This window comes from Coptis chinensis, chromosome 7 (assembly GCF_015680905.1).
Source record: "Coptis chinensis isolate HL-2020 chromosome 7, ASM1568090v1, whole genome shotgun sequence".
Lineage (NCBI taxonomy): Eukaryota > Viridiplantae > Streptophyta > Magnoliopsida > Ranunculales > Ranunculaceae > Coptis > Coptis chinensis.
In genome coordinates, this window is record NC_141462.1 from 17,143,733 (window position 1) to 17,170,128 (window position 26,396).

Consider the following 26,396-nt stretch of genomic DNA (forward strand, 5'->3'; position numbering starts at 1 on the left):
ATGTTTGAACCATTCAATTTTTCCCATAATGTAAATTGTTGGGAATTCGTATATATTTTAAATATTTTGCGATTTTAGGGTTTTGTTTGATGTAATGTTGTAAACAATCAATTGTTTCCCAATTCGACTAGTTCATAGACCTATGAATTATTAATTATTTTGTTTAGATTTTAAATGTTTCATTATTTGTAGGATTTTGTTCGATGTAACGTTGCAACAAATTCGTTTTCTTACCCAAATTTTATTATTTCATAACTCAAGGTGTTTTTTTTAACTATATAGAGTTTGAATATTTTTTTTATTTTAGGGTTATTAGTTTGATGTAATCTTGGAACCAAACAACAATATTTCCCTCTAATTATTTTTTTTTTCTAAGTTTAACAAAAAAATAGTTTTTGTATACGACGACCGAACCACAATCACAATATATTAGGTTACTCCATAGCCGGGCTTATGGAGTTTACAAAATCAAATGTTGACGCAAAGATCAGCTATTGGGTTTACATTCACATAACACATCTTATAGTTAAACTTCACATAATACAATTAATTAGCTAAAGTCTCGTGAAGTATTATTTACTATTGGAAAGTGAATAAATTGTGTTTGTGTGAAGCCACCACAAAACTAGCTCATTTGAAAAAGAAAAAACCATATGTTTTTTTCAAACAAACAAAAATCGGTAAAATATCATTTTCTACAAAACCAAACAAAAGAATGTTCTTAATAGTTACAACATGAATATATGGTTTTTATAGTAGTTACAAGTATGCAAACCGAGCTACGCATAAGTTATTAAGTATTCAAACCGGCCCTTCGAAATCCATAGGTAGCATGGTTTCAATGGATTATAATTGTAATTCAAATAAGTGGAATAAAAACATTGGGAGGCTAATTAAATAACTTCAGTGATAGTGATATAAGAGAGGCTCTTCTGTTATTTGTTTAAGTGGGGAATAATTGTATAATTTCAGTGACTTGAGGGGGATTCTAAATTATTAATAAAGGGGGAGCTGGTTCTAATTTCGAGGGAGGTACTTCTAAATTAAAATTGGAAATTGGGCACTCCAAATTCCGACTACTAAAAAAAAAAAAAAAAAAAAAAGAGTTGAACACCCGCGAAAACAAAACACAATTATTATTATAAAAAAATAGAAACAGGCTAAACTAAACACACGAAAATCTAAAAGATGGATAGAGTGGATGCGGGAACCGATATAGCATTTAAAATTGGATTCAGTGGTTACAGTGGACACCTTAGAATCGAACCACTTCCACCGGTTGAACGTTACGATCCACTAAAATCTCTTCCTGATTTCATCCTTGTAAGTAACTCACTTCATTTTACTTTTTAGGGTTTCTATTTTCAACTGATTATGATTTTTTTATATATCAGCCATCAGCATTTCAACCGGAAACTCCCGAGTCTATTAAAAAACATTGGGAAGAGAAGTATCTATTACCGGAATTGGACAAGGATGAGTTCTCTGTAGAAAAGTCAGGAAGGCAATGGGATTTCGATTGGTTTGACATGGCAAAGGTGCATTTAGAACCAACATTGCCTAGGACTGTCATTGTTCCCGAATATGAATTGCCATTCAAGCGGCCTAAAGATTGGGAACCCAGATCGATGGAGGTATGTAATTCTTCATTTATACTTTTACATACTTTACATGTGCCAAAGTTGTTCGGAAACATGTTTATATTCGTTCTCTTTAGTTCCCCGTATGGAAGTTGATTTTGTTTAATATATGCAGATGGATGTATCAGAATTAATGGAAGGCGCTCATGAGTCGGGATCTACGCCACGCATGCCTGGACCTGCTAAGGATTTTGTGAGAGGCAGCATTGGCAATCGTCCTTTCCGTCCGGGAGGTCTGGATGTATCTCAGTCTGCTCAAAAGGTAGTCCCTGAGGGTGCTCGAAGTGGTCAATGGGTACGCGAAATTCTTGATGGCGGTCCTGCTCAGGGTATTCCTCCCGGTTTTAAGCATGGACTGGATCTGGGAGATCTCATGGTAAAGAAATTTTGATTGGAGAAACACTTTATGAGAAAATTATACAATCTTTCTACACTAATTACTCTTATTGCACATATTTAATTGTAGACTATATTTTCAGGCACATCCATACTCGTGGAAAGTCTATAAAGAACAGAGCGAAGTCAAGAGCTCATCTGACGTTAAGCTGGTTAGTCCATCATGAATTACTGCAGATTTCTGTAATTGTATTGATTTATACTGTATTTTTTATTTTTTATTTTCTTAATAAAAAAGATGACAATGTTCATATGTATTTTTTAAAATCAGAGATCTCCACTAATGAAAGGTTATGTTAGAAAGCTGTCAAAAGAAAGGGGCCCGGGTGTCTATACAACAAAGACGTTTAAAGATAACTTGACGCACTAAAAGTGCTTGGGTATGACCTGGAATACATTCTAGATTGCATATTTGCATAATTGCATCTTATTCAACTAGGCTAGCATCCTTTAGCTCACTCATCCTTTGCCATCCCACCTCCCGCTCCCTTAGCAAGGCATTGAGGAAACTGGTAATTTCAAATATTGTACGCTATTAGGTTACAGTATAGTCCCAGTTTAACACAAAATTGTTGAAGTCTTATCACTTGAAAAGTTGGAACTATATGCTCATTCAAAGAGGAGTTCCTCGATGTTTAGATTGATGTTGTGCATGTGTCCCTCTTCATGTTCGAAGTCTGTGTGCAACTGTTTTAAAAGATTATGTAGGGTTACTTAGTTCATCAGTTTGTTTGATGTAGTCTCTCTCACTCTCTCTTACTCTAAAAACAATTAACCTGTTCATGCCCGAAACACCCACATTCCTTGTTGTATTCATTGTTGTGCGATAGTGGTATGTCTTTATCCTGGTCTCGTTTTTAAGTATTTATTTCATCTGCAGAGTAGGATATCTGTGCAATTTGATGACTTGTTCACAAAAGCTTGGGAAGATGATATCATCGAAGAATCACAACACCGAGATGGTACATTAGAAACTCACTCAGTATGCAATGAGATCAGTATACCTTTACAGCTTGTCTCTTTGGATGTAATAGGAAGTAAACAGTTTGCCCGTACAAAAACTCAATATCGCTATCTTTCTCTTGAAATCCCTACTATAGGAACCATTGGATTACCTGCTGGTGTAGCTTGTTTTACTATTAGATCTAGACTTGAGTTCTCATGGGATGCAATTGGGATTATCATGAACTGTCAGCGCTCAAGGCAGGGTATTGACTTAGTTGTGCCAAATAACGCCGCTGGGACTTAGATTAGCATATGTATATTCTTTTGCATTCCCTAGGTGTTGATGTAACCTTTTACATAATATCAGTATATTGGCTTTTATCGATCAAAATAAAATAAAACATTGTGACCTTTCTTACATGATACAATTTATCAAAATAATAAAATGTTATATGGTGTAAGATATGGTGTGTATCCATTTGGTGTCGTAGAATAGATATATGTTCTCTACTGATATTGTGTTGTTTTTTGTTTGTCAGATGCAGAGTCGGCCAAGGCAGGAATTGAGATGGAAGAAGAGGGTAACATACCCAGAAATGTCTCTGATACTGAACTGAAAAAGGAGGCTGACTTATGCAGTAGTGTCCATGATACCGAATCCTTAGTTTTGGATGAGATACTGTCGACTGATACAGGGAGGTTGATATTAGGGTCAAATGAAATAAGCGTTCCTGGTGGGCCACAGAAGAAAGAGGTATGTGTGGCGTTAGCACTTTATGGCTTAGCTTGATCAATTTTTCCCCTAAAGAAATCATCAAATATATCAGTGCCTTTCTAAAATCCTCATTTGTAATATAGCTGTAACTAAAATCTTACTTCCATATCCCTTTCTGGACATGTCCATGCGCTGAAATGATTTCCTTACAAAGTACATATGCTATGTGCAGGCTTGGGCTATTGCCAGTGGCAGTGAGTCCATTGCAGATCGTTTCTGTGAACTAGTTCCTGATATGGCCCTTGAGTTTCCTTTTGAACTGGATACATTTCAGAAGGAGGTAATGATGGTTCATTTGTTTTGTGGTGTTCACGATTTATTTAGCTATATACATGTTTTTCTCCACTCCGAGGGAATTATGCATTTCTATCCACGTTGAACCTGATGTTTTAGTTATTGTCTGTATCCCAATGAATTACTATAACTTGAATTTTAAGCAATATATTGTATATGGCAAGTAGATGCTGCTTCTATTGACGTCAATATTCTTTTTGACTTTGGATATTGCTAAGTATGTGCTTTGTGATGGCACTCTTATGGAAAGAGATGGAAATGACAATTTGAAACAAATAGAACTAGTGGAAAAGAGATGAATAAAAATTATTACCTGAACCAATTTGCACTATATACAAGCGCAGCTTAGTGCATTTTTTTAAACCTTCGTCTCTTGTTTGTTCCACAAATATATATAACCTCTGATACAAGCATCAAGACATATATTAAATATTTTTCTTGGCCGGCCCCTTGTCAAGTCCATTGCTATGTGTAGGCGGTCATTTGTTTCAATGATTAGTTTGAGATGTTTGGTATATAGTCCCACATGGGGTGTTGGTGTTTAAAGCCTTGTAGTATAGTATAAACATTTTTGGGGCTACTCCACTCAATGCCATTTGGTTTTGAGTTGTATGCTCTGAAGTTTAACATGATAGTAGAGCAGAGTATACTATTGGCCCAAAGGGCCCATTTACTACGTCCACCCAAGTTTGGTCTCCACGTGGTAGGCTCAAGCACATGAGGGTGCGTGTTTAGATGTTTAGTAAGTCCCACTGTATTGGCCCAAAGGGCCCATTGACTACATGCCACCCAAGTATGGTACTCTGTGTATTAGGCTCAAGCACATGAGGGGGCGTGTTGAGATGTTTCGTAAGTCTCACTCCCACATGGGATTTTTAAAGCCTTGAATATAGTATAGCCATTCCTGGGGCCGTTCCACTCCTTGACCATTGGTTTTGAGTCGGATGCTCCAAAGTTTAACAATCAGAATTAATGATGCTTGCTCTTTTCTCCTGATATTGCATATCATAAAGATCTATTTTATAAAAATAAATTTGTATTGCCTAAGTACATCAATGCATCATGTCTAGACCATTCACAATGACATGCAGTTGGTAAGTGCACATTTGTTGTTGGAGTAAGTGTTGTAGAAGAGAGGGAGGGATTTTGGACAACCCATATCAATTTATTTAAAATGTAAAGATATTAAAACTGGAGGAGAGTGGGGGGGGGGGGGGATTAATGAGCCCCACCCCTTAAATGACAAGAAAAACGTGTCTCTAGTATGCTATATGCAAACAAGATACTTCCTCTATTGAAACTTTTAGTGGCCCCGAACATTGAACGCTTATATTACAGGAACTGCCTTGTCCAGTAAGATAAGGCCATGAGCTATAGGAAGATTTCGAGGCATATTAAAATAATTTTCTTGTTTATCAACTAAAGTGCTCTGAGCAATAGAGGCAGTAAGAATGGGCCAATCTCTTTATTTCGACCCATCCCTTGCGTAGGAACCAAGGAGGATCTCCACCACCATTATTTTACAACAACAACTTCAAATCCATTTCATCTTTATTTTACCCCAAAGATTCTTAGCTGTAAAAATAAAAAAAACTGCTTGTTCTTTCACAACTGGAGGGTTTTATACTAGTATGAGTTCAGCTTAATCTACTTAGAACTTTAGTTATTAACATGAGCATATTGTCTGATGACAATCCAATCCTGTTCAGCATAATCCGCTGCACTAGCAAGTTCTGTACAACAAGCATAAATTGTTCATACATCTCACATATGTACCTTGAAATGCAGGCTATCTATTATCTTGAGAAGGGGGAATCTGTTTTTGTAGCTGCCCATACATCTGCTGGAAAGACTGTTGTTGCAGAATATGCATTTGCTTTGGCAACAAAAGTAATTTTTTGGTCTCTCGTTGTCAGTGATTATAATCTTTTGACTTAGATTATCCAAGTTTACTTATGTCCTTTTTATAATCGAATCCAAGAAATGGATTAATTCTGGAGGTATACACATAAAAAGCCATTTAGGTGTAGAGGTATGTCTTTTTTTGTTTGCATCACCTGCATACAGATTTTCATCCTGTACTGCAACTCTTAGTCTCCTGACACCTCACATATAAGAAGCTTTATCTGACCAAACTAATCTACATGCCGGTGTTGTATAGTTTTTTGGTCTTTGTTATGTTATTAATTATTATTATTTAATATAATTTTATTATAATTTATTTGTTTTTACTGCAGCATTGCACGCGAGCTGTATATACTGCTCCCATAAAAACCATCAGCAACCAAAAGTACAGGGATTTTTGTGGGAAGTTTGATGTTGGTCTTCTTACTGGTGATGTTAGTTTAAGGCCTGAGGCATCTTGCCTAATCATGACTACTGAAATATTAAGGTCAATGCTCTACAGAGGTGCTGATATTATACGCGATATTGAATGGGTAAGTGTTTGTTTAATATGGTATAGTGAACCTATTTATTATGTTTTGAAGCTCATTTACTCGACCTTTTAAGACTCCCCACTCAATTTTCTCCCTCCCATCCCTCTCTCTTTTGTCCACTTAATTCATAACATTGCTTTGGTTTCTTTTGATCTGCAAAAATAGGTTATATTTGACGAGGTGCACTATGTCAATGATGTTGAAAGAGGGGTTGTTTGGGAAGAAGTTATTATCATGCTTCCAAGACATGTTAATATTGTTCTCCTTTCAGCTACGGTATGTAGTTCTTACCCCTAAATTGTTTAGAAGATATTCCGCTGTAGAAAACCTTTCTTGATACAAAGCTTATGCTTTAAGGTTCTCTCTTGCTGGTGCTCATTGGGTTCAAGAAGATTCCTCTGCTCTTATTGATGATTTGGCATGCTGATTTTTGGTATGAACCCAAAAGAGAATAGAGGTACTTGAGGACCCTCCATGAGCATTTGCAAAGATGAAGACATCATCTGCAGATAGCAAGTAAGATGACCATCTATATATGCTTGGAAGAGATTAGAGAAATAGAGAAAGGATCAAAGGAGGATTCTTTTAATTATTATGATTATCTTCTTAACAAGTAGGCTCGTGGACCTCCATTGAGTAAATTTGGGGTTGAGAACTTGAGAAAACTATGATTATCGAGCTACCATGTAGAATTGAAACCAAAGACCATTCTTAGCATTTCAAGGATATTCTACCCCCAATTAAAGGAGGTAAATGCTTGATAAATACTGTATGTAGTTCCTACCATTATTTAGGGGGTGCAAATAATGTCATAAGTTTAGAGCCTGACTGGAGCTTGATAGAAGTAGTGCTTTCCCAAACCTTGCTCAGCTTGAAAGTGATCCCTGCCTAGTAGATATTGTACTCCCAACCCTTTGATCTGGGAAGCCTGAGCTGGCATACACGAGGAAACATGGGCTGCTCGAAGTTGATAGTAACCTGACCCTTTTATATCCTTATAGTGCTATCTCCGTACCTTTGAGCTCTGGTTTTGGTTTGAAATCGTCATTCTAACGCAAGAAAAATATAGCTTTCAACAATTTTGTGATATGCGGATGCATTGCTATTGATAATTTCATTAGCTTGTAATCCATTATTCTCATAATTATTATGTAAGGGAATTTGTTGAAAGGGGCCTGACCTGACCTGATAGATCTTCCTTTCACCTTATATTTTCTTTTGGTTTCTTATCCTCCCCCTGCCCACTGCCCCTGCGCTCCACCCACCCACCCACACCTCCTTCCTCTTTATCAAGATAACCGGCATATCAATCCATGTTAGCATTTTTGTAGGTGCCAAATACCGTAGAATTCGCAGATTGGATTGGACGGACAAAGCAGAAGAAAATTCGTGTTACAGGGTGAGTAACAAGTATTTTGTTATAGCAAAAGATAATATATTGTGTTAAAACATCTTGCTATCTCAATATCTTAATAATATAATAAAACAGACTTTTCACACTCTTCTGATTTACTGACTACTTTTTTATTTTTTTGGAATTTCATTGAATTATCTTTTTCTGATCAACTGTTTATAGTTAGATAATCTCCATGTTTTGGTTATATTTCTTACTTTTTGGTATATGTCATTCAGGACCACTAAAAGACCTGTACCTCTGGAACACTGCGTTTTCTATTCTGGGGAGTTGTATACAATATGCGAGAGTGAGAGTTTTCAGCCTCAAGGATTGAAAACTGCTAAAGATGCTTACAAGAAAAAAAATTCAAGTACAACTGGAGGTGGTTCTGGTACACTTCCAGCTTCTGTAGCACCCCATGGTGGGGCTCCTGTGCGGCAGCAGCGTGAAAACTTTAACCGTGGTAAACAGCAGAAGCATTCTGGAACCCAAAATGCTGGACAGTTTTCAGGTACTGCTGGACCTAACCAAAGCACCTGGGGAGCACGGAAATCAGAAGCTTCTTTGTGGATGCAGCTTATAAACAAGCTTTCAAAGAAATCCCTTTTACCTGTATGTTAGATACTTATCTTAATTGATATGCTTTTAGCTTTTCGAAGTTGCTATATATTTATTAGTGCTTCATTTCATCTTTTGCATATGCTACCACAAAACTAAGCTAGCAGATATATTTAGAGGTGCAGCTTTTGTTATTTTGTGTTGAAGCATGCAAAATTAGTTGATTTGAAGCATGCATCATGACCTTAAAGATTATTAGCTTCACTGTGCAATTTGCATTGTTGATGTTCCATCACCTAAGACGATTTGATGCATTTGCTATGTTGAAGTTTATCATGTTAACTTGCTACTTAATACTACCAGGTTAATGTTGTTTTGCTTTGGCTTGTGGTACCAGGTGATTATCTTTTGCTTTTCAAAGAACCGTTGTGATAAATCTGCTGATAATATGACCACTACAGATCTTACAAGTAGCTCAGAGAAAAGTCAAATTCGTGTTTTCTGTGACAAAGCCTTTTCGCGCCTAAAGGGATCGGACAGGAACCTCCCACAGGTTTGTAGTGCTCATTTTATTTTCTTTTCCTTTGGTCTTTTGACTCTTTTCACATCAAATTTAATCATCATTAAGGGTTGGGTACTCAGTATATTAATGCTTTTTGCAGGTTGTCAGAGTCCAAAACCTTCTGCTTAGAGGGATTGGCGTGCACCATGCGGGGTTGCTTCCAATTGTCAAAGAAGTTGTTGAGATGCTTTTTTGTCGTGGCGTGATTAAAGTAAGACTGTTTACCGAGCCAGACTGTTTACCGAGCCTGCCTGAATTTTCCTATTTTCTCTGTATTTCTTATTGTCCTATGCTTAAATCACAAGGTTTGACAAACAAAATGTTTAATTTACTATAAACTATAAGAAGTTTGGTGGCACTATGGCTGAGTGTGGATCTTTTGACTGAAGCATTTCTAGGTGGAAGCCGGTTTGTGTGGGTTCTATTTAGGCATGGAGCTCTGTTGTAGACTTGAATCATAACCTCCCTCAAAATTATGGATACTAGTTATCACCTGCAGGCACATCCTCTTGAAAGCATTGAAAAGAACCTCCATTTTAGGGACTAAGAGATACTTTTAAGAAAGGAATCAAGTTTTGTAGGTTTGCAGTATCTGCAGTAAAACAGTAGAACAAGATTCAAGAAGTTTCATAGTCATCAGACCAATTAGCTAGATGCTAATTATCTTTGCGATAATAGCTTGTACGGGCTCCAAATTTTACAGACATGAAATATAGATATATAGCATCCAACTCCAAACCTATTGGCTATGAGTGTAGAGGCCCAAGAACTTTTATACTATAGTGCAAGGCTTTAAACGTCTCATGTGGACTATACTAACCATTTCAACATGCTCCCTCACGTGTGGCATTACTTGAGCCTAACATGTGGGCAACATGCTTTGGTGACATGGAGTAAACCCTGCTCTGGGACCATCTTAAACTCTACTTTGGGAGCATGCAACTCAAAACCAATTGGCGATGAGTGGAGAGGCCAGAACTCTTATAGTATACTCCAAGGCTGTAATTTGTAAACATCCCATGTGGGACTAAACTAAACATCTCAACGCCGCCTCACTTGTGGCGTTACTTGAGCCTAAAACATGTTCAACAGTATTAAGGCTGCACATGATCCTGTTTTTGTTAAAATGTATTAAATCTACCCCGCTATGTCAAATGCAAAAATATCTCAAATTAAAGTTTGTTAGTTGTGGAGGTTGGTTGTGTTATGCTCCTTTAGGGCAAGATTTATGGCCATTATTATGAAAATTGAAAAACTACTGTTTATGATTGGTGTGTTTATCTGAATGTAATCACAGCCTAAGGATAAACAATCTAAAACGAAGTGGAAGTAATAAAATGTGTTTCCTGTGAATGCAATTTGTGGTGTGAAAAGTTACAATCATCTGTAACTTTCATTTATTGCTGCACGTTTTATTTGTGAGGATCCAAAAAATTGATTTTGTAGTGCCCTTGAAAGAAAATTTGCATAATGTCCTGGATACTGGAACTTTATTTTTTCGACTTGTGTCTTTGATGAGTTGCCCATGGTCCTCACACTCGTTACCACTTCTTAAGGATCTAATTTTATTATATTTATTTGAGTTATAGAAAATATGTGGTAATGATATAAGTTAGACTATTAATAAGGTGTAGCCCTGTTACTTTAGCTTCCATCTGCTCTCTGTGGTTGTGCTTATATTTTCGAACTTTTACAATTAAGAAGGCTTCATAGAATCTGCAACAGTTGAAGTCTTACTTTTTGGGTTGGTATTTGACTTATTGGTTATTTCACTTCTTTGTACTTATGTTTCTTCTATGCAGGTGTTATTTTCAACAGAGACATTTGCTATGGGGGTTAATGCTCCAGCAAGAACGGTAAGCCTTTTTGTTTTTGGATGGCACTGATGGATGTTTTTATTTTCCTCTCTGGAGCATGTATGTAGAAATTTGATGACACCATGTATGCTGAAATGTATGTGTACACCATCTTTACGTAACATATATTCCATCGTTGGCGAACAAATCCAAGCCCACTCTTATCGTCTCTATATATATAAATATATTTGACCTTTTCAAAGTTTTCCTTTATTCACATGCAAGCATATCTGCTTGCGGTGGAAGGCCAGTGTTAAAAGGGCCTGGCCGGGCTAGCCCAGCCCTCAAACCATAAAAGCCCCTCATGACTGAGGGCCGGGTTGAGTAGGGCCATGACATAAATACGCAAGCCCTTAACCCGCCTCTCGGCCCTCAATTTTGAGGGCCAAATGAGGGCCGGGCCTGGTAGAATTATACACTACCAGTTTACTTCATTTTTTTTGGTGGTTTTAATTTTTTTTATTATATTTTTGATTATGTATATCGATTTCAACTAAGGATATAAAACTTATTCTTATACCTTGAGAAAAAGAGATATAAAGATGGTGGAAGAGATGAGAGCCTTACACTTTCAACACTTAACCATGTTGCTATGTTAGAATTGCATACTCACTTTGCCTTTATAGTTTATATGACCTATATACCTCTCTTTCATTTAATTACAAAAAATTTATATGTTATGTTCTAATCTACTCCTTATTGAATACTAATTGTAGTGAAATTTTTGATATAACCTAGATAATTAAGGTAGAAAACATATATGTAATGTAAAATAACAAAAAAACATTATGAGGTCCAAGTGAGGGCTGGTGAGGGCCTAATGAGGGTCGGGCTCATGTTTCAGAACCTAGGCCCTAGGCCGCCTCTGATAGGCATGAGGGCCGGGCCGGCCCTCAAATCTATGAGGGCCAGCTTTTGAGGTTTTTTGCAGGCATTTTTGGGGGCTGGGTCGGGTTGAGGGCCTGAGGGCCGAATTATCACCCCCAGCCACATGCACATAATGGAGTGTAGAATCATAATGGCACACCTTTGGCATGCCTTATGAGACACAAAAAGTAAATACAGGCTTAGGCTATTACTGGCGATGGCAATAACAAACAGTTATAATTGCACATCTCGATATGCAAAGTTCTCTTTATTTATCCCTTCACTCCAGAAAAAAGGAAAGAAGAATAATAGTAAGAGAAGAAAGAACAGAGAAAAAAGATGAAGAATTAATTGGATCACTTTTGACACCTTTAATTCGTTGGCAGGTTGTCTTTGATGCCTTGAGGAAGTTTGATGGTAAGGAGTTCAGGCAACTACTTCCTGGAGAATACACTCAAATGGCTGGTCGTGCTGGCAGACGAGGTTTAGATAAGATTGGCACAGTTGTCATAATGTGCCGTGATGAAATCCCAGAGGAGAGAGATTTGAAACATGTGATTGTTGGAAGTGCAACAAGGCTTGAATCCCAATTTAGATTGACCTATATCATGATCCTGCATCTCCTTCGCGTTGAAGAGCTGAAGGTGGTTCCTTTATCAGGTTTTAGATTCATTTAGTTTTTATCTTCCCTTGGAATCTTCAAATAAAAGTATGCATCTTTCAAAAGTTGTTTATCTGGTTCTGATGATTTAATATTGTTTGTCAAGCAGAAGGTTGTTGATGTGTCTGATGTTACCGAAAGTATAGATCATAGTTATCCTAATTCCTTTCTTGTTTTAGTGATAATTGTTTCGTGTCTTAAATTTATGGTTATGGTTTTCATTTTTTATGTAGTAGCTTCCTAGGGTCCAGGTTCTTGTATCAATCGCTTCAATTATATTCAGTGCTACTGCCCACTGCCATACATAATCCTCTTGTTGCAGTATGTTGCGGAAGCTGTCAGTTTCGGTTGTTTATGGGATAAAATCTCATGCATGGTTTTTTTGCCACTGAAAGGACTTTACCTATAACTGTAATGCCCGTGCTCATGGTCTGTATTAGTTTCCCATCAAGTTATATCAGTAAGTCATAATTTTGATAACTGATAAAAGACGAAGTGTTATAGGTGTGTTTACACTTAGTCCAACAAAAGTTGATCATCGTCAACATCTCTTACGCATTATCTTAGCAATCAAATGGTACTTCCATCTAAAGTATTTTGTTTGTGTACGCATATAGGTTTTGTATGTTAACTATGGGCCATTCGGTGTTCTTGTCCTTACTCGTTGGATATTGATGAGATATGTTTTCACTGTTAGCAACTTTAATGAGTTGATATATGTTGGTTTATACAAATATTGTATAATTCCTTAGAAGTTCACCATACTGAATTTGACGGATATGTTCAGTCTTATCTTGGAATGGAGTTGGCTGCTGGAACAGCAGGGTGGTGCTTTTATCCATCTTCTTTTAGTGCTTCTCTAACCTAGTTAGTCATTGCATGGAAACTGTATAGTAAAAATGAACATTACTTTAAGGTGGCGAATTCAGTAGCCACAATTTATCCAAGCCATGAACAGTGTCATGTTTTAATTCCTTGTATAGTTTAGTGGAACTTGGAGGTTACATTAGTAGTTAACACAGCTCTAAACTCATCCCGTTCTTATATAATTATGGCCTCCAAGCAAATAGATTTATATGCTGTTTCCTACTTTGGTCTCAAAGATTACTTTATGGAGATACATTTTTGAAGCTATATCATACAAAATCAGCTCATTGGGACAATTTTAACCTTGCCAATTGTGGTGTTCAAGCTGAGGAACTTTCTAAGGTTCTAAAATTGTTCAATTTTACGACTCTTCTTTTCTGATCAAGGTTAGGCATATCTAAATGAGCTGTTTTTGTGGAATAATCTTCATGGGTGCGGGAGTCAGGTTGGGAAGTCTGCGTACTCCCACTTGTCAGGCCTGTCCACAGCCAAACCTATGGCCCACTCATGGATCTCTCACCCAAGCCCCGAACTGGAGAGTAGCTTCATTGCTACAAGATGTGGGACTAATCACATTTTGGTCTGCACACCCAACAATCTCGACCTTGGACCGAGATTGGTCCAGCCAAACCCTCTTTTGGTGGAAATTTGTATGAGTGTGTTCATATATGTATCTCTGAAAGAGGATTTATATTGCAGGTGGAGGACATGTTGAAGAGAAGCTTTGCTGAATTCCATGCTCAAAAGAAACTTCCAGAGAAGCAACAACTGCTCTTGCTAAAGCTTGCTCAACCTATGACTGTTATCGAGTGAGTCATCGTATATATCAAGTTCATTCTTATTTCAAGGCATTTCGATCGATCTTATTTCTTTTTTTCTGTTCTCATATTTCCACGGGTATTGAATAGATTTTATTATTGTAAATATTTGTCTTGCATATTTTAACTTATCTGGTGTTTCCGCATTTCCAATGTTTTCATCGCCGTAGCGTATAAGATTAGTTGGGTTTGATTATGTGAGCTTTCTGAAGAGTGGGTCACGTTTACCTTGTCCATTAAATGGAATGCTTAATGCTTGGTTTTCTGTTTAGGTGTATAAAGGGTGAACCTGCGATTGAGGAATACTTTGAGATGCTGACAGAAGCTGATAGACACAGGGAATTTGTATTAGAGAAGATTATCCAGTCTAGTGTGTCCCAACAATTTCTCTCGCCTGGAAGAGTGGTAATCGTCAAATCACAATCGGTGAGTACTCCTATTTTATTTAACTTATACACTTGCGAAGAAATCAAGGTATTATTGGACCTTGGGATTTCTGAATTATACTTGAGAATCATTACAAGTTTCTGTAGTGCTATGACATCCTCCTTTATTGTTATTATTTTTATTTTTATTTTTTGCAACAATGCAAGCGGGTTTTGTATTAATTAGAAAAATATTTTCAAGTGCAGTAGAAGACATGAAGTCTTACTCAGGTGATCCCTTCCCAGCACCTCAAATTCTCCCTTTGGCTAGTCTTAGACTTACATATTGTTGGTGCCTATTCTTATCCTCAAAATCGAGGAGAATAAGAAATGACTCCACTGGGGATTGAACCTAGAATCTCCCTTTAATTTAATACTTTTTTAAGTGAGTTTCATATAAGCTCTACTTGGAGGCCTTGTATTCTTTGTTTTTAATTTTATATTGTATAAATAAACATGGTAAATATTTTAGTTGGCTGTCAGCTATGGCCTACAGTGCCCTCTTGAAGTTTCTCTGATACAGACTTCCATGTAAGCGAAAATGAGGATGCATACATAATCATTACTAGGGTTAGGGGGGGTTATTACAAAACCACTACGTAACATGAAAGTACTCAATTCATCAAGAACGATTGGTTTTTCTCAACAAACGATTTTATGAAATCTATTACTCTTAACTACTCTCCATGCAACTACTCGTAAAAGCTTATTTATAAGATGGGTTTCTAGAGTGAAGAATCCAGTTTAACTAGGAAACAGATTACTTGCCTAACTAAACAACTTGCTGAACAAAGAACTGACCTTCAAATTATCTAATAAATATGCCTATTGAGGAGGTGCCATGATTGATGGCGTTCCGCCTCACATCATGCTTTCTGTACTTTTGAGCGTATTTGTGTATTTTTACACAAAGATTACTGTTAACTTTGTCATGAATTTGTGGAGTAGTTATAGCTGAGCTCATCTTATTGAATAGATGAATAATTTTGTCATTAATGGGGCATGGTGCGAGCTCTTTGTGAGTAATTCCTAATGTGGATTATTTATTTATATATTTATTTTATTTTATTTTTTGGTAAGTGAAATTTGATTAGGATGAAAAAAGAAAAAAATACAAATGTGAGAGAGAGTCTCACACACGGTACAACCAGTTAAACTCTGGAATACCATATACCTCCGCAGGCATACACCCATAACAGAAAAAACGCCCACGGCCCTTTGATGACCAAACTACACTCTCCGGACTAACTACAATCCAAACGTCAGCCAAGAGATCCCGCATTTCTTCCCTATCATTAGCAACTACACCATCGCTAGTGATACATTAAGTTAGTTTACATGATTATCTTCATGCTCCTCCATGATAGACAGATTTTCGTCCAAATTGAGCTCCATATTTTTAAATCCTCAACCATTATACCACCTTGACCATTTATTATTGTTTATTTTTGAAATATGAGTCCTGCTGTATTTAGTTGTGTAGTCAGTACATTTTTAACCTATTACAGGATTCTGTTATTTTTAAATTTTTGTATACTGTCTTTATGACAGGCCGAAGATCACTTGCTTGGTGTTGTCCTGAAGATACCTTCTGCTAGTTTCAAGCAATATATTATTTTGGTGCTGAGACCTGATCTTCCGTCAACTTTCCAAAATTCCTCACCTACTGAGATTCCACAAGAAAAGGGATGTGGAAATGAGCAACAGGGGTATTTTATTACTCCTAAATCGAAACGTGGACTGGACGATGACTACTTTTCTTCTGTCACTTCTCGCAAAGGATCAGGTGCCGTCAATATAAAGTTACCACACCATGGTAGTGCTGCTGGAATGAGTTTTGAGGTTATAGGAATTGAACCGGTGGAGTTCTTAAGCATTTGCAAGTGCAAAATAAAGATTGATCAGGGCCGGCTTCTTGAAGATGGCAGCAACGCAGCCTACTCAAAGACGGTTCAGCAACTATTAAGTCAGAAATCTGGTGGAAATAAGTACCCTCCTGCTCTAGATCCAATATCAGGTATGGTTCCTGGGATCTGAATATTTCTCTTTCTTTTCTTGCAAGGTATTTGGAATGCAAAATGTAACTACTGCACCAGTTGCTTGTATTCCGAAGAAAATAACAAGTATTTGGTTGTCCAGTCTAATTTTCCCTGGGAATCTTACTTGTCAGTACATATGAAGAACAATTTTAATCAGAAAAAATGTAAGGAGGCTTTGGAGTTATTGACAATTCTCAATTAAAATTCTTGAAGGTGGTAAAGGTGGAAAGCGAACCCAAGACCTTGGGCCCCACCGCCCACTGACAAGTAGGTCACTTGATGAGTAGTGTTCAGCGGTCTACTGATCAAGACTTGGTAGGTCGAGCCCAAGGTCTTGGGTTCGATTCCACATTCATTGGGGATAAATCTGCACATCCCTTTTCCAGATTCACTGGGCAAAATGAGAATTTAAGGGTTTAAGAAATAAAGTTCTGAATATAAAAAGTAGAATAAAATAAAGAATATCAATATGTTATAAATCCTCATATTGGTGTTGTCGTGTGGGCTTATGTGTTGCTATTTCGATTCTTATCAACCACACACCTCTATTAATTAAGAAAGGGTTAACTAGTATTACCCCCCCACTAGATGAGCCAATTAGGATTGCCACCCCATCCCCAAAAACATTAAAAAAATTTTTTTGTGTGTATTTAGGGGGGAGACCCTAATTGGCCATCTAGTGTGTGTGTGGGGTTGTAACACTAACTAACCCATTAAGAAATCCTTACTGGCCTTTTAGGATCTGCCAAAGAAAATTGTTGTTTGCCATCTCTCTACGGGTACATGTGATTTTTTCAGGAGAGGGTCTTTCATGCCTTTTCTTTTCTCCGCATGCATCCTTTCCTTCCTTTGATCCGTTTGAATCTGAGATGAAGGCTGTGAAGCACATAAAGAGGTAATAGGGCAACAATGAAGACAATCATTTGAATCTAAGTCCTATTGTTGTTCCTTCTCTAGTTTATCCCCAACTTGATTGACATGGTAAGAGATGACCAAGTCTACGTATTTCTTTTGGTGACAATTTTTGTAGTAGGTTTCTATTAATTAGTGCGTTTATAATGATGCTGCTTCAAATTTTACGATGAGGCGTGCATTCAACTCGAGTGTAGTGAATGGTGCATTCATAACGAGTATGGAAAGAAAAAAACAACAAAAAGAAGAATAAGCAACTGACCTTTTGCATGGTGTGTTCATTTTCAGATTTAAAGCTGAAAGATATACTGCTTGTGGAGGCATATAACAAGTGGAACAGTATACTGCAAAAGATGGCTGAGAATAAGTGTCATGGTTGCCCAAAACTAAAGGAGCACACTTTATTACTAAAAGAGATTAACAAGCACCGGGATGAAGTCAAAGCATTGAGGTTTCAGATGTCGGATGAGGCACTCCAACAGATGCCGGACTTTCAAGGCCGAGTATGCTTTTCATTGAATTTTTCACCCTCATTTTTCTGTATTATGCTAGATAAATGATCTTGTGTACTCACAAAAAACACAGATGCAGTCTATCTTTTTTCCATTAATACTTATACTTTTACTTCTGCAGATTGATGTGTTGAAGGAAATCGGCTGTATAGATTCAGACCTTGTTGTGCAGATCAAGGGTCGGGTAGCATGCGAGATGAATTCTGGGGAAGAGTTGATATCCACAGAGTGCTTGTTTGATAACCAGTTAGAAGACTTGGAGCCTGAAGAAGCTGTGGCACTCATGTCTGCACTTGTATTTCAACAAAAGAACACGTCCGAGCCATCTCTTACTCCTAAGCTGGCACATGCAAAAAAGAGGTTATTTCTAGTTAAAAAGTTTATTTACAGATTTATATCATTTTACGTACCAAATTGATTTAGTTTTTGCTAGTTGTGCACTTGTGCTGATTAAAATTCATCAAAAAGGTTGGTTAGGTCTGGGAAGAAATATATATAACATATTTACCAAAAATCAGCCAAAAAATCATGGTGGAAGTACACTTTTTTGGTAGGGGTGTCAATTCGAGGTGTCAACGTAGCCTGACCAATGTATATACATATTATTTTATTCTGTTTTATTTTTTTAAGCCATTGTGGTTGTGACTTGTGAGTGGTCATTGTGCCAGGCGAGATGGATACTTCTGAGGTTGGCATGTAGTGAGATGTATTTTGGATTTGTTGAAACCCTTTTCCAAAAGGAGTGCTTGTGTCAAGTTATTGGTTATCATTATTATTTTTATTTTTTTTAACGGTGAATTGTGTGTGTGTGTGTGTATATATATTTATTAATTATTATAATTATTTTTTTTGGTGGGGGGGGAGATGGAGCCACTCCATTGAAAATGTGAACGCACACTACAAATTATGGGCTGACTTTTTTGTGGAGATATTTCACCATGAAGACCATCTTCACAAATTATCCTTTCATTTGAATATGTATAATATTGTTAAAATTTGTGTTCAAGTTTTAGTGATTAGTGTAACTGTCAAAATTTTCAATTGTTTTGATATGGCTAGACATATTCGAACAAGAGGATATTTTTGTGAGGATGTTCTTCGAGGCGAGGAGGTTACCTCCATAAAACATCAGCCCTTGATTTGTAGGATAGGCCACTTTTTTTATGGGAGTGTACATGGGGTTTGGTTGTATGGGAGTGGCTCTACCACTCCCCAAGTGGATTTACATTTTGTTACAAATAAGAGAAAGGGGTGATAGGATTAGATGCCATACAATGTATAGAAGTACGAAGAAAATCGAAAACTGACACAGCGTCTGCTACTCCTGGAGTAGTATTATAGTATGTTACTATAATATCCACATTAACTAGGAGAAGAGTTTGTCAGTCATTTTATTAGTAGCGTAGTTTGATTGGTGAATCAAATGATAAATAATGTAATCAATAGGATAGGACGACATGAGCCAATAATACCTTGTGACTCAAGGACTCTAGTGTGCTAGCTGACTGGAAACTAAAGGTTGATAATTGTTGGTATTTTAGAAACAAAACAAGCTTCAACTGTTTGGGTTTATTATTTTGGATACGAGGATGAAGTTTTAGATTCTTTTACCATAACTTGAAATAATCTTGTGAATTGATTTTGATATTATCTTATCCTTATTTCTTCAATAAATTCGTTTGCAATATATTAGGTTGTACGATACAGCGATTGGACTTGGTAAGCTTCAAGAGCACTTCAAAGTACAGATAAATCCTGAGGATTATGCAAATGACAATCTCAAGTTTGGTCTTGTTGAAGTGGTTTATGAATGGGCCAAGGTTTGCTATCCTTACTAAATTTCTGTGTTAGAGAGACCTGTTTCCGACTTTTGATTAGTTCAACTTCTGAATTTTCTTACTTATCAAAAAAAAAAAACTTCTGAATTTTCTTAGTAAGTTACCATCAACATGTTCTATTGCAGGGTACACCATTTGCAGACATTTGTGAGCTTACAGATGTACCTGAAGGTTTAATTGTGAGGACAATTGTTCGATTAGATGAGACTTGCCGTGAATTTAGAAATGCTGCAGCCATTATGGGTAACTCTGCACTTCACAAGAAAATGGAAACTGCATCCAATGCTATAAAACGCGACATTGTCTTTGCAGCTAGTCTATATGTCACCGGAGTTTGATGTCTCAGAATCTGCCCCAAAGAACTGAGATTAGTGTTACAAGTAGAAGTGCCTTTTTAATGAAACCTCACATGAATTTTGGTTAAATGAGTGTGCGGGCCAGTGGGAATGTTGATATACAAGAAAGATTCTCTCTTACACAGGATTTGTGGCACATCGCTGGCCTCAGATGGAAAAGGAGTATTGTACAGAGATTGCTTGAGGGCTTTATGCCCAGATGGAAGAATTGTTTGAATCTGATGGTTGTAGCTTTGCACATTCTTCCAGTCGCATGGAAATTGAATTTTCAGTAGTAAATGTTCAATTTCATGTGTAAGGTTCTTTGAATTTCATTGGTAAAGTGAAGAAATATTGCAATATGGTGAATATACCAAAATTTGATTCTAGTCGTTTCCGATGGAGATCTTCAGAAACTGTTGGTTGAATGTATATAGAACTATAGTAGAACCCCAAGAGTCACTGCTAACTAAAATCAAATGTACTGAAAGTCCATAATTGTGATTCAAGCATCCTAATTTCTATACATTCATTGGTACCTCCATCTGCTATGAAATCCACGGATGGTACAGAACCACCCATTAAGCTTTTGATGTTACAATAGGTCTGTTTTGTAAGATGCAACAATAGGACTGTACATTAATTCTTTGTTCAGTCTTCACGAAGCAGTCTGTATTTTATGTGAAATCCAGTGCTGTTTATTCACCATTGTTGATTAATTGTACACTACAATGAAGACGTCTTACTAGAAGGATGGAGTACTACGTCTTGCCGGGCATATCCATGTTTGTATGGGGATTACTTTGCTTCTAGTATTCCATACCGTCACATGGTAGTAACCAAGTACATAGTTTTCATCAAATTTCAGTCGCTGTTTATCAAGTTTAAAATTTTAAAAATGCATTCACTAACCCTGCTTGATACAAAAAGCAACCAAGCTACCAGTTCGACAAAATTAACCACCTATTACAAGTTTACAACTCAATGTGTACAGTATCCAATGCCATATACTAATATACTTTACGTAAAAAGAAAAAGGAAAAGCAAGTGTTCAGTCCTTTCTGACTGGTTATGAAATTTTGCATATGAAGCATCAATCCTTTTTAGGTGAAACGAGACTGCCCATGTGAACAACAACTTCCAGTTGATGAGGGCGGGAAGGAATTCCTTCAACCCGAATATGTTTACACTTTCCTTTTTCTAAATCATAATGACACTGATCTTCACGTCCATGAAGGAAGACACTACCGTAGTTCATTATTCGTAACATTTTGAAAGACACTCTCCGTAATGGCCCAAGCGTTTCCTTCCTAATAATGTATTGTTTTGTCCATGACTCCGCCACCCCATACTCTTTCATAACCCATATAAAAAATTGGCCATCGATTCTATCATCAACCATGCAGAGATAATCTCCTAGCGTTCCTAGAATCACATCTTTCGCTAACTTTGCGTCACTGGTTTCAATATTTGTATGAGGTTCTTCAAAGAATCTAAGCTTTTCAGTTGCAACATCTATGGCTCCAATGCAGTTTCCACCATACTTAGAGAGACTACTTATTTCCCAATGTAGTGCTCTATTTATGAAAGCCTGAGATAAAAATCAACAGGAGGATTTTTAATCCTTCTCCAACTCCCAGACCCAAGACAGTATATCCGAACTCCGCAATCATAGGATTTATAGCCGTACACCTGATGCCTGATGACCCAAGTACTAATAACCTTGTATGTGTTGCTAGTAGCATCAAAAGCGGGACCAGAAAAGCAAGTATCCATAGCGTCGTAAGAGATTTTCATTTTCTTGCTACGATTTCGAACATTAAAACTGATTTCCCAAGTGGGGAGTGTTTCTGAATTGGAAGTGTTCAAGGAAGAGATCGACACAGAGTTAGCATAGAACTCTGGAAGGAGAGGTTGGATAATTAGCCACATGATGCCATATGCTATGCCAAAGGTAATACTGAAGCTAATAGAAACTATGATAAGACGATGGACAAAAGTGGATCTACGCTTGACTGGAGGCGGGTGGGAGGATGGCGCCGTGTAATGGACAGCTTGCACTGGGGGGCTAGGTCGCACGTAAGTTCGGGTATACTCATATTTGAATTATATTCTTCCCTCATTGGCATGCTGTTACACTATATGCAGTGGGTCATGGGAAGTGATGAGCTTATATTTTGAAGTGTTGCGGAGATAATGAACGTAAAATCCCTGAAGGTATATGTAAGTGTAAATATGAACGTATTGTTTACTTCTGTAATATGGGGTAGATAATGATTCCTATAAATAATGTTATTTTCCTTGTAGAAAAATATTATTACTTGGTAGATGCTGGTTATCCTAATTGCACGAGATTCCTTGCTCTATTTCACGGTGTTAGATACCACTTGAAAGAATGGAGTGAGCATGAGCTAGAAAATGAGGAGTTGTTTAATGTTTGTCATTCATCACTAATAAAGAACACTGTTGAACGGGCCTTTGGAATTCTAAAGAAATGCTGAAAGATATTAGATGATTCTGAGTCTTTTTTCTCTTTTGATACACAAGTAGATGTGGTATTGGCTTGTTGTATCCTACACAACTATATTATTGGAGTTGTTTGATGTGTGTACCGAAATGTTCAAATTGCTGAAGCAGCCAATTCATGAAAGTTATTGCTGTAAATCAACACTCTTAGATCTTGGTGGTTACTTATCTTTTAGTAGAATTTCTGAAACCCGACAAAGTAGGATTTGCAAGGACATCGATACTGAGGAATGGGTCAAATTGCCCAATTTCAAGACACAGTATGTACATATTGGCGAAGAAATATATTATCCTCATAATGTTGTAGGGACTTTGGGCAATCGACACATTGGGAGTTTAGACAATATAGATGTAGTAATCTTCTTTAAAGATTATTGCAATAGGGTTGCTGCTTATGATGTCAATGTTGGGGTTTATACCAATGCCAATCGATTCCCCCACTATACAGATAACTTGTATTTGAACACAATTCAACTCCAGACAAATTCCAAATATCAACTACAACCTATACTAATATGTCCAACTCATTAAACAACTATTAACAACAGATAATAATGTAAAGCAGAATTAAACGCATACCACAACACAAAGATATACCGTGGTTCGGCCAATGATGTCTACTTCCACAAGAGCTCGTCTTTATATAAAGTGGGAAGGAAGATTACAATCTCTCTTTTCAGTCTCTCACTTTACTAGATCACTCTTATCTCTTTATAGGGTTGTATCTCTATAAATGTTATCTCTCAATCTTGATAGCTTTCAAGATTGGGTTTTCTCTCTCTGGTTGCTTGCTTGCATTAGTCCTTTTTGTCTAGGTTTTCCAAAATCTTGATTTTGTTTTTATAAGAAAAAACAAATTTCGCGGTTACTGTAGCAAAACCCACGAAAAATAGTCTTGGCGCTGGTCCGGGTCCAAGGCAAGGCAAAACAATCTGAAGTCGCTTATCGATCTTGGAAGTCTTTCGGCATGGGTGCGATCGGTGGCGCCTTGGTCAAGCCCAATCTGAGCGCGGGTCACGCTCTGACATCTCCACGCAGAATGAACTTCTTCTCTCCTCCTCATGTGAGGGATAAAACTAACAATCTCCCCCTCCCGAACAGTGAGGGGGGCTTCCTCCATGCAATTTCCGAATCAACAGGAGGAACGTGCTGCCATTCTGGCAATAGCACAACAAACATCAAACTTACCTTTCGGTAAGACTTTGGTCATCATATCCGACCCGTTCTTGTCGGTATGGATCTTCTCGATACACAAATGTTTGTCTTCGAGTACTTCTCTAATTCAATGATAACGCACGTGTATGTGCTTGGATCTAGAATGGAAACTCGGATTCTTGCTCAAATGGATGGTGCTCTGACTGTCACATAGAACTACAAACTATTTTTGCTTTAGCCCTAGTTCATCGAAGAACCTCTTTATCCATAGCAACTCTTTGCAACACTCAGTGGCTGCAATATACTCGGCTTCTGCAGTGGAGAGGGCAACACACTTTTGCAACTTTGATTGCCAAGAAATTGCTCCCCCTGCAAAAGTAACCAGATAACCGGAGGTGGACTTTATCGAGTCAACATCACGTGCCATGTCTGCATCAGTGTAGCCTTCAAGTAAGGGCTTACTTCCACCAAAGCACAAACACGATTTGGAAGTGCCCTTGAGATATCTCAATATCCATTTAACACCTTCCCAATGTTCCATACCCGGATTTGACAGAAATCGGCTTACAACACCAACGGCGAAAGCAATATCCGGTATTGTACACACCATTGCGTACATCAAGCTGCCTACTGCGGATGCATTAGGAATCTTTTCCATCTGACTCTGCTCATGCTCACCCTTTGGACACATCTCTTTGGTCATGCAGAACTAGCCACCAAGCGGACAACTGACTGGCTTCGCTTGATCCATGTTGAATCTCTTCAACACCTTCTCAATGTAGCTTTCTTGAGAAAGCCACAACTTCCCACTCTTTCTGTCATGAGTGATCTGTATCCCAAGTATCTGCTTTGCTTGACCTAAATCCTTCATCTCAAAGGACTTACTCAAGTCTTTCTTCAGCTTGGATATCTTGTTGATGTTTGGGCCAACTAACAACATATCATCCACATACAACAATAGCACTATGAAATCCCCATTTGGAAATCTCTGAACAAACACACAATGATCGGAAGCAGACTTCTTGTATCCTTGCTTCGCCATAAAAGAATCAAACTTTATGTACCACTGCCTCGGTGCTTGCTTCAACCCATACAAGCTCTTTATCAGCTTGCATACTAGGTGCTCCTTGCCTTTGACCTCAAACCCTTCTGGCTGGTCCATGTAGGCATCTTCTTCAAGGTCTCCATGAAGAAAAGTTGTCTTAACATCTAGCTGCTCAACCTCTAGGTTCATACTTGCGGTCATACCCAATATCACCTGGATAGAAGTCATCTTCACTATAGGAGATAAAATCTCATCAAAGTCAATCCCTTTCCTTTGACCGAATCCCTTCACAACAAGGCGAGCTTTGTGCCTTGGGTGAGGATTGTTCTCCTCATGCTTGACTTTGTATATCCACTTATTCTTGAGAATTTTTCGTCCTTGCGGTTTCTTAACTAACTCATAAGTGTGATTCTTATGCAAAGAATCCATCTCGTCATGCATGGCCTTCAACCACTTCTCCAAAGTGCCTCTTGATAGTACATCGGTTCTCCACCATCCGATGATAGTAAAGACGTGACGTATGTGGTGGATGCACAGTTGAAGCTAGTCTCTCTCTGTCTGACCTCTTTGCCCCATCTGCTGGTGCCTCAGGAGGATGCACTTCTGCTTGCTTTGGTGGTGGTTCATGCATCTTATCTGTATCTTCTATACCAATAGGTTCTATCCCATCATGAGCAATAAGATTCTCATCATGAGCTTCAGGCTCATGGTTCTCTGCATTCTCAATGTCTTCTTCACGTTCCACAGTAGGAACTTCTGGTTCTGAATCAACAAGATCATTGGTGAAAGCCTATAGCTTCTCACCCTCCTCAAAGTCTGCTATGGTTTGGTCTTCCAGGAACACAACATCTCGACTTCGGATTACCTTCTTGTTAATCGGATCATAGAGTTTGTAACCAAACTTTTCATCTCCATAACCCAGAAAAATGCACTGCTGGCTTTATCATTAAGCTTGGATCTCTCATCCTTCGGAATATGCACAAATGCCCTGCACCCAAATACCCTCAAGTATCCATAATCAACATCTCTGCCTGACCATACTCTCTCTAGATAGTCACTATTCAGAGGCTTCGACGGCGATAGGTTGATCACATGCACGGCTGTACGCATTGCTTCTACCCAATAGCTTCTAGATAGCTTAGAGTGATATAACATGCATCTCATCCTCTCTACAATGGTATGGTTCATTCTCTCTGCTATTCTATAATGTTGCGGTGTCTTGGGAACGGTCTGCTCATGACGAATCCCATGACTCTGGCAATACTCTTCAAATAGCCCAATGTACTTGCCCCTATTATCTGAGCGAATACACTTCAACAACTTCCCAGTCTCTCTTTCCACCATGCTATGAAATTTCTCAAACATGCCAAGTATTTCATCATTGGTCTTCAGACTATAGGCCCATATCTTTCTTGACGTATCATCAATGAATGTCAATAAGTACAAAGCTCCCTGGTGGGACTTTACTCTCATAGGACCACATAAATCAGTGTGCACTAGTTCAAGGACATTGTCCTTTCTGTGAGACGGGAATCT

The 26,396-nt window shown here is 37.8% G+C and overlaps 1 protein-coding gene across 1 annotated transcript; it reads left to right on the forward strand.

Annotated features, from left to right (window-relative positions):
- The first annotated feature begins 1,025 nt into the window (after positions 1 to 1,025).
- On the forward strand, positions 1,026 to 20,550 carry LOC147486329 (RNA helicase, ATP-dependent, SK12/DOB1 protein). Its single transcript, XM_086570853.1, has 23 exons — positions 1,026 to 1,323; positions 1,395 to 1,634; positions 1,756 to 2,016; positions 2,120 to 2,188; positions 2,917 to 2,998; positions 3,521 to 3,735; positions 3,929 to 4,036; positions 5,839 to 5,940; positions 6,288 to 6,488; positions 6,654 to 6,764; positions 7,820 to 7,887; positions 8,121 to 8,496; positions 8,840 to 8,995; positions 9,105 to 9,215; positions 10,807 to 10,860; positions 12,114 to 12,371; positions 13,955 to 14,064; positions 14,346 to 14,499; positions 16,050 to 16,515; positions 17,738 to 17,952; positions 18,083 to 18,321; positions 19,655 to 19,781; positions 19,925 to 20,550. Exons 1-23 carry the CDS (start codon positions 1,189 to 1,191, stop codon positions 20,135 to 20,137), a joined length of 4,071 nt encoding a protein of 1,356 aa, XP_086426979.1. The 5' UTR covers positions 1,026 to 1,188; the 3' UTR covers positions 20,138 to 20,550.
- The last annotated feature ends 5,846 nt before the right edge of the window (positions 20,551 to 26,396 follow it).